The 9,846-nt window shown below is 40.6% G+C and overlaps 1 protein-coding gene across 5 annotated transcripts in view; it reads right to left on the reverse strand.

Moving 5' to 3' along the window:
- Window positions 1-3,830: 3,830 nt before the first annotated feature.
- Window positions 3,831-9,846, reverse strand: part of LOC126401653 (nck-associated protein 5-like) — a 241,384-nt gene continuing 235,368 nt past the window's right edge. For all 5 annotated transcript variants that reach the window (XM_050063005.1, XM_050063006.1, XM_050063007.1 and 2 more), the window contains one exon: window positions 3,831-6,626. In XM_050063005.1, the coding sequence (XP_049918962.1) occupies window positions 6,336-6,626 (291 nt within the window). In that variant the 3' untranslated portion in view covers window positions 3,831-6,335. The remainder of the gene's footprint in view (window positions 6,627-9,846) is intronic.

Below are 9,846 nucleotides of genomic sequence, written 5' to 3' on the forward strand. Positions count from 1 at the left end.
GCAACTGGAGACAAACCCGGAGCGCAGAAATCATAAAGCGCACCACGTGACGGGGGTTCGCGGTTGGTATTTTCATATCTCGGGCAGTTTGTCTTCATGTGTTGATGACAGAGAGATGGCGGTGATAGGACTTAAATGGGCAGTGAGTTTAGATATTTGGCATTTTGTAGTTTTATGACATTTAGATGATATTTCTGCGATGCAGCTGCTGGAGAAGTTGAATGATTTTATATAAATATTAACAGGAGACCTCTATTCTAATACCATATATATGCAAAAGAACAACCTTAAAAATGATCCATAATTCCACAATGGTTTACCAGAGGTGTAGATTTCAGTGGGGACGCAGGGGACACGTCCCCCTCAATAGAACATGTGCATTTGCAGAGGACATTTAGTTTAACAAAATTAAAAACATTTACATCATAAATTGGCGCAGAAAAGGCACAGATTGGTGCATAAAAATTCACTGGAATGCAGGAAATTAAAAATTTTGTGGTAGAAGGGGACCCTCAAATCGCCATTTCGTGTGTGTCCCTCACAATGTTGACACTAAACCTACACCCTAACCCAAAATAAATAAATAAAATATTAATATGAATATTATCAATCAGCAGCCTCAGCTCAAAAGAATCAGGAAATGTGAATAAAATTGCTCCTATGGTTTTATTAGTCTGGCCCATCTGAGATCAAATAGGGCTGTAAGTGGCCCATGAACTAAAATGAGTTTGACACCCCTGCATTTAAGTGTTTTAAGCAGTTAACACGTTTTTTTAAGAAGTTGGTCAAAATCCAAAACATTTTTGACATTTTTGAGTAGGATGGAATTAAATAAATAAGTCTGAATATCTTAAATCAATTGATGTGAACACTAGACTTCACCACAACTTTAAGATAAATATTAAGTTGGTTCAACTCAATTAAGCTTTTCAAGGTCAAAGCAAATCATGTTGGTTGTACTGAACTGATTGGGTTTGTCGGACTGTAAAAGACTCATAGCATTTAAGGCCTTTGCACACTGAGTCTGTTTTTTTCGTCTGAAATTTTTGCACATCTAAAAATAAATACCTCATGTTGTGTCAATCATGTTTGGAACAGAAGCCTTTAGAGACGTTTGGCCAAGAATCGGTGAAGACAATGTGGCGGTGGGACACAGACACAACGAAACAGAGGAACAGGGTGCATAGAATCATTCCATGAATCAGACAGCTCACTTTCAACAGGTCAGATAGTTATATTCAGGTGGATGATGATGAAGAGGAGGAGGATGTGGACTGCACACAGAATGTGGAGACAAGAGAAGGAGAACAGCGCCGCCCTGTCATGCAGTTGCAGCACCACATGCAAGACAGGGAGGGTGTGGTGACAGCCAGATAGGTAGATAGGCAAACGAGGAATTATTTCTTTTCATTTTGTCAGGTATTGCAAATTTCGCAATGCCCAAGACATAAACCGCATTGGAATCAGTGTGTAAAGTTTCTGTGCGTAATGATTTGTTTGTTGGATGAGCTCATTGGATTTAAAAACAAACAAACAAAAAAAACGGACTCAGTGTGCAAAGGCCTTTACTAAGAAAGTCCAACGTTGGAACTACTTATTACCTTTTTATTTTCTATTTTTTCTAGAGTGTTGGGTACTTTGGCTCTTACAAATGATAATACTTTAAGTCATCATGTGGTGACAAAAGAGCATTTTAGTAATATTTTGGGACTTGCAGCCTATGAATGACTTGGCTTTTTGGTATTTCTAACTACTGATGTCTCATTTTTGGTGCTGTGTCCATGTATTTTCAGTTTCATGACTCCTACATGTATACATTTCTGTAATACTGCAGTGATGGTCACTGGACTGACTTTAGTGTCCTTTTTATGACATTTTAACATCTACTCCTTTGGGTGTTTCCAAAGTGTGAAGTCAGGTGATTTGAGACACTTTTTGATAGATTATCCCTCCAAAAGACACCTAAAATTCTGAAGACTACCTTAAGTATTACTTTTAGAACTTGTTTTGTTAAGCCCCACCTTTGGGCGGCCCTATGGGATGAGCAAAACTCCACCACTGACCCAAAATAATCACATGAGACACCTTTAAAACACTCAAAACCACAAGTTAAATAAGCAAACAAGACAACAAAAATCCCTCGGTGAGAGGCAGCAGGGCCAGCAGTCCCCACACCACAGGCCTCTCTTCTCTGCTGCTGGCACAGGAGCTCTTAAGCGCCTCCTCCATGCCAGGTGCAATGCACCTTGTTAAGTAATGCGGCACACCTGGGCAGACCTACAATGGAGGGGAAAGAAACAGCAGCACAGAACACATACAGCTGTAACATACGTATGTGTATCTGCTGTATCTTTATGTTGTCAAGTAAAATATTTTAAAAACTTTGGTCCTTCAAACACATAAAGAACCCCGACTTTACCCCAGTGACATGTTAGGGTAAACTGGCCAGGGGCGTAACGCTGGGCACTATGTATAAGCAGTCTCTGCATCCACCACCACTCTTACCCCTTTCCATGTCCTTATATTACATTGTTTCAAAGTGACGGCATCCTGTGGCATATCATACCGCTGCGACAGATGGCTTTTGGTGTCAGTGTCTGATGACTTCGGAATGGGAACGGACTAAATTAACAAGCATGAATGGCAAGAGTGAAAACAGAAAAGAGGCTAAAAAATCTGTTTATACAGAAGTGGCAAAGTGATTGATAGGAGGGCAATCCAAGCACTCGGAAAAATATAGAACAAGACTGAAAGTTAAGGCAGCTGACTTTCACCCGTGAGAGCGGTGTTCGTGTGAATAAAGCCAAATTTTTCCTAAACTAACCTCTCGTTTTTGTTGCCTAAACACAACCATGTGAGTTTGTTGTTGGAGGAAAAAAAACGTGAAATCGTGTTGTACCGACGTAGTGTGTTTATTTTGAAATTTCCTGTAAAAAAGGAAGTGTATTTTGAAAGAGGAAAATGCATGTAACAGGCCGAACTTGACACGGCGTCCCAGAACGTCAACAACCAACTCACCCAGGGTACCTTTCATGCCGTATCTGGATGTGGAAGGTCCATGACCAAATGTCGATATGTGACAAGGTTGGAGTGGGAGTGTGTTGATGAGGGAGATAGGTTAGTCTTTTCAAGGACATATATAGCAGATGGCAACACAATTATTGCAGTAAAGGTTTAAACATGAGCTTAATTCTGAGGTGGGAACTCCAAACTCCACACTGTCTGTATCTAGGCCCCTGCTTTAGTGTCCTTTTTATGACATTATATCAACTCCTCTGCAGCCAGCTTCTTTGGGTGTTTCCTTACATAATAGATTAGTGCACATCTAAACTGTGCTATCATTGTGGACTATTTTACCTGTAGGAAATTATTTTCTGCTTACATCATCCTCGAACATCGAATATACACACCAAATAACAATATTTATACACTAATCTGATTCTGTTGCTGTTTGAAAGTGATCAATACACATTGAGCCTATTACTGCGTGGAGAGGCAGCCAGAAAGAGAAATCATCAGCGCGTGCATAAACTAATTGCATTTATTTATATGCACGTAATTACCCATCAAGGGACTAATGGTTATAAATCCCTCCGCACGAAGCGGAGCGCAGTCTCGGAGCAAACTGTCGCCGGTTCTGCAGCTCCAGCTCCTGCTGACAGATTGTGAGTGGGAAGCGGTGATTACACGCGATGCCCCTGGGGTGAAAGATTTCGGGTTTCCTCCAAACCTTTTATTTCCAAGTTGAAAGAATGAATGAATCACCTGGTGACGCACAAATAGAAATACAAACACTCAGCATGCCTTGCAGCTCAGTTTGAAATAGGAAATAGTTTCTCATATTTATTTAGGAAATAGTTACATAAAATATAGCATTAAAGTCTGGTGTAACAGACAAAATTGCACACAGTAATAATAATAATAATAACAATAACATTAATAATAATTACCAAAGTAACACTGCTGGTAACCATTTCTCTTTACAAAGGAACATTTAAGGAGAGAGGTGAAGCATGACAATCACACTACAGTCTGACAGTACAAAATGTGGGTATAAATACTGGACACCTAGAAAAATACACACTTCAGACTCTCTTCATACAATATTAACAGTTTCATAGAAAAATTGAAACACACAGTCGGCTCTGTTGATTAGCACCAGCTGGTCAAATTCCAGAGAGAAATTTGGCTCACCTAAAAGCTCAAATATGTCTTTAAAATAAAGTGATAAAATATTTTAGTCTTATCGATCAAAATAAAGATTTCGCTTTAAAGAAGAACCCCAAAAGAATTCCATAAGAAAAAAAGATTTTCAAAACTTAAAACCTTGGTTGAATGATTGGCAAACAATTTACATCTTTTTTTTTTACTTATTTGCATATATCAATCAGCAATGCCCATTCTGATATTAACTTATTTTTATATACAACATAATATACAACTATGAAAGGAAAGCTGAGGTTTGGAGAGTTCAGGTATACACTACGCTACATGAGATAAACTAAGCTGTTTGGATTCTGGAGTTTGCATCAGGAACTGAAAAACAACAACAAAAAAAAGCATAAGATTGCTGTTTGTATTTGTCAACATTTTACAATCTACATTAGTCCAGTATGTTCCCTGAGCTACCAACAATGACACTGGGTGCGTTCAAGCCAAAAAAGCTGATCGTTTGTTGTAAATGTGTACCGGTCAGACACTGAAAAATATTCGTATTGCTTAATGTACCACATGGAAACACAATAGTTGACATCACTGCTGCTAAAAAAAAGCATTGTTAGCTGAATGGTGATCATTTTTGCACAAATTTCTGTTGTCTTGGCGTTATTGGCAGCATAACTGCTCAAAACAACACAATTTAAATGAACAGAAATGAAATAAAAGCTAAATCCTATTAGTTTTAAAAGTATTGCTTCAAAGGAGAAGATAAAGCAGGTTGATTATTACAGGTTGTGATTCCACAATATTTGGGCAACTTCAACGGGCAACGTACTTAGCAGCAAAACATAAAATGACACCTTAGGTTTAAATCTACTTTCCTAGCAAACAGGAATGCAAACGATTTTGTTGTACGCCAACCAGTGTTGCCCCAAAAAGACGCCCTGCTTATCGCTGCTTGAATAATCATTCACTTTACACTCCTTACAAACTTTGTACAGTATTTGTTACAGTGCAATGATAAGAAGATCCCCAGCATGGGGAGAAAAACATTTGAGAGACAACGTTGGGTATTGCTGTCCAGTCCACCGCACCCAGAGTCAAACTATTAAAAGTCTTGGTTTGGTGTTTGGGTTGAGGTCTTGTCCTCGTGTCTCCAGCTCCACTAAGTGCTTTGTGTCGTATGTAGAGACGGCAGGGCTCCGTATGTTGTGGCAGACCTAAAGTCAAGACCACGTCATTGCCAAACTTAGGGGAAAGAAAAGCATGATCAAAACCAGATCCAAAGAGGCTTGGGACCAACACCAGAACACACCAGCTCGCCCCAACTTGTATTTTTCCGCAAACCATGAATATGTTATATTTGAACGTTTTAGAGATATTTTATCAATGTTTCTAATGTGACGTAATATGTGCTGAATTTGTCATCTGGAGATGGAGGGGTTGGTGACTGGTCACCTAGGCAAGATGCAGACCACTAATCAAGACCAGCAAACAACAAAACTGATGGGATTTAACGAGTCACTGTTGTGTTTCCAGCAGCTTTAGGCTCCAGCTCTGGGTGTTTTGTAGCAACCTGTCGGTGTGTTTCTAGTGGCTTTTTAGGGACCAAACGCAGGTGTTCAGTTGCAACCAGTCAGTGTTTTTCCAGTGGCTTTTTAGGCACCAAATGCAGATATTTTGTTGCAACCAGTCAGTGTTTTTCTAGCTGCATTTTAGGCACCTAATGCAGGCATTTTGTAGCAACCAGTCTGTTTTTTTCCAGCTGCTTTTTAGGCACCAAACTAGGCAGGGATTGTACCAAAAATAGTGGTTGTTTTTTACTGAGACATTGCTGCTTGTCCTGCTGTGATTGTGACTCCCAAACCAAGTATTTTAAGCCAAAATATGATCTTTTTTTTAACCACAACCAAGTGGTTTTTATGTCTAAACCTAACCACATGATAATCAGTGTTGCTGAAACATATCCACTACATAACACTGTGCAAATGTATCATATCCATGGTTTGCAAAAACGTACAATGCCAACATTTTTTTTTCTCTGGTGATGGAAGTATTTTTTTACTTGCAAAATTCATGCTTAAAAATTTGACAAGGAGAGAAAAAGTGGACATAAACTTGACATGTCCAAGATGTCAGAGGAGACTCTACAGCCCTGCCTTCTTACTCGTTGCTCCCTACACCTCGTTGGAGCCCTGACTGGTGCAGGAGGAGAAGCTGTCGTACAGTGAGTCGCTGAGGGAGCCCGCAGGATCCGCCCCGGGCTTGCTTGAGAAGCTGGAGGAGGAGGGTTCGTCCACCTTGCAGCAGTCCTCCCCGCTTTTCCCCGCGTCGGCGTTGCAGTCACCTCTGCGGCTGCCGAGGCTGGTGCTGCTGGAGCTGCTGTGATTCAGCTTGTTCAGGGACTCCAGGGAGAAGTCGAGAGGCGGGTTTGCGCTGACGGGTGTCTTCTCCATGGGAATCTCTTTCTGCAGAGAAAAAAGAACCATAGATCAATAAAGAGCTCAACATATTAATTTAAATAATTGTTAAATGTATGCTGCACTGTAAATTGTTGCATATCTCAAATTGCCTGTGTAAGTCCACACGGATCCTGTCTGTTGCTTTGACGGACACACAATGCACAGAGTCTAACATTACACCATGTAACTCATCTCGTTTGCAGCGTTGTGCTGCAATGCAATAAGACTGACGCCGCTTGAGAGCATGACAGCAATCTATATTGAGATTTTTATCACGCTCAAGGACCAAATGTATGTCTTGGGTGTTGGCAGGCAAGCATCTCTGGGCATCTGGGCTCACCCACTCTCCCTGTTATATTAACTGCGTTGTGTGATGTATTATTTCTTTTGTACAGCCTGTGGCAGTCTGCTCTACAGATTAGTGTAGTCTGGAATATGTTACTCAGGGGAAATGTTGCGTATAAAGCTGCTATCTGTTAACACTGCTTCAATTAGTGGGAGCAGTTTCATCCTAATGATTAGAGTGACTACATGTGCTTGCAGTCGTGACAGCTAAGAAGGTATTAGAAGTGAAGAATGTTATTATTGCAGGTCCTATCACCAGACCGGATCCTGTCTTGTTGGCCTTTCAAGGACACACGCCTTCAGGCAACTCAGCAGCGATTAGACTCAACAACAAAAAGTGCAACCATCTGCTTCTTTGGTACTTTATGCTTCTGTGTCATATGACTCCACGCCACATCGCTGCTAATGACCCCATCTACAGATAAAAACGAAAGGAAAACACAAAGCTAAAAATAGTTGTTGTTTATGATGTGCCAACTGTTTGACTATTCCACATGATCTCTAATGTATGTCTCAAAAGGCACTTCAGGGACTTGTTACTGTAGCAATCAGCATCACAATCCCTCCTCAGAGCCTGTAAACAAAATTCTCCTGGTAGCTGCATTTTGCAGTTTCCGCCTTGGAGAGCAGTTATCTACATAGGTATTTTTGCAGGGGTAAGTACACAGAGGAATAGCTGAAGGCTTCAGGAAACCACTGAGGACACTGCAAACCTGGACCGTTAAGAGTTTAGCTGCGAGGAGTGTCCCCCATCAGACCTAAACCCAGAACGACTCCACACAAGAAGCGTGAACACATAAACATATGTAATATAGAACAGTTGCTCTCAACCAGGGGTCCGGGGACCCTCAGGGGTTCTTGAGGAAGTTTCAGGGGATCCCCAGAAAACAAAACTTTCTCACTTCCAACTCGTCAATTACAACACTTGGTCCAACCCGGCCCGACGTGGCGGGATAAGAATGAAAGTTACGTCTGTGAAAGTCCAAGTAGGGTGACAAGACAACACAAATCCCAGGCTGAGAGGTAGCAAGGCCAGCAGTCCCCACACCGGAGGCCTCTCTTCTCTGCTGCTGGCACAGGAGCTCTTAAGCACCTCTTCCATGCCAGGTGTGCTGCACCTTGTTAAGCAATGCGGCACACCTGGGCTTCCTGAATCACAAAAATAAATAGTCTCCGTTGTCTCTGTTTGAAGTTACAGTTAGGTGGCATGAGGTCTCCTGTAGGTTTAATACATGGGTGACCAATGTGTTTAGACTTAACTTGACCTGACTATTGGTCTTCAATGTATAAAGGATTTTTAATTAAAATCAGAGTGCCAAAAAAAATGCTTTCTTGACTTCCAACCTAAACCATGGATTTCTACATTAAATAAGTCATTGCTTTTTTTTCTCTCATTCAACTACTCGCTCCATCCTTAAAAAGCACCTGATTTTTAATCATCGCCAACACCTAATTTCTTGATCCAGTGCAGCACTTCCTATTTTTTCCTTCTACTCCATATAAATTTCTGTGCAAATTTCTGAGACAAAAATCCATGTTTGGTGTGAAACAGCTTTTCATGTCTTCTTCCAGGGCATGCTGACAGTGTCAGTGGGCACCACAGAAAAGCTGCAGCCATTTCCTTGTGGTTACACAATAGTAAGGTTTGTAAAAATGATTAAAAAAATCCAACCTTGGGATTCAGTTTTCTCACTCTGGCTTGGTTGTTTCTAGAAATTGCAGTGTAATCTATTTTTCCCTAACCAGCCACTTTCCTCCATTTTCCATAATGCGTTCTGACAAGTTCCACAAAGGCAGCATGAAGATTTTTGCATTCAGCTGTACGTTAGGTGGCCTGTATAGGTGGAGAGAGTAAAAACAATACTGATTGTTGTTCTCAATCCTGTTCCTCATGGGCCTGAAGCCTTGTTGCTTTCTCCTGCTACCAGCTAGTTAATTGCATTCACCTGCCAACTGAGGTGCAAACTATTCTGTGAGTGGGGAGCTGGAATGAAACCAGCAGGACTCTGAGCCCAGAGGGCCAAGTATAAGAACTACTGGTACTGTACAATAAGAGCAGGAGGAAGGAAATTGTGTCCTTCTCAAAATGTCTAATAAGTGAGTAGAATTCGACTTTGTTGAGGGTTCTGTCAGAGGAAAAGAAAATAATTATACTTTTAAAAAAAATGTGGGAATTGTTGTGGTTTAAGCAAAGTCCTGTTGAAATGAGGTGTGATTTATGTATGCAAAGCATGAATAGGTTACATTTGAACATTATTATGTAGCGGTTATGTTGAGACTTTATGTTTCATTAACACTGTGGTTAAAGTTTGGTTAGGTTTAAGCACAAAAACTATTTGTTTATGGTCAGGAAAAGATCATGTTTTGACTTAAAAAACCTGGGTTGGGAGTCACAGTCCCACCAATGTCTCAGTAAATAATAACCACTGTTTTTGGTACAATTCCAGCCCATGAGTCAATACACAGCATATGTTTTAGCTTAAAAGGCAGTAAAAAACAAATAACAAAAGCAAATAATTATAGCTGCTGTGCAGCGATGGGTTGGGTCTGGACATTTTTAGGCAATTCTGAGCAACAAGCAGAAGAATTGAAAGACATTTAGGAATTTAGCAACACAATCTGCCTTTTGCATCAGCTGAGGCTTGAACGCACAACCTCTGAGACTGAGGATCAATTTCTATCTCACTGAGCTAATTAGTCAGTGACATTTCATGTGTAGCTTCACAAACTGACTAAGCCAGACGTGCAGGTTTAGCAGCCATCCATGCATGGAAAAGCAGATTTCAAACCACTGTAAAAAATTCAGTTATTAAGACAAAAATCTGAAAATACACATATTGCATCTAGACAGCATGGAGATGTTGGTAATTTGTTTGTAACA

The sequence above is a fragment of the Epinephelus moara genome, chromosome 15 (genome assembly GCF_006386435.1).
Source record: "Epinephelus moara isolate mb chromosome 15, YSFRI_EMoa_1.0, whole genome shotgun sequence".
Taxonomy (NCBI): Eukaryota; Metazoa; Chordata; class Actinopteri; order Perciformes; family Serranidae; genus Epinephelus; species Epinephelus moara.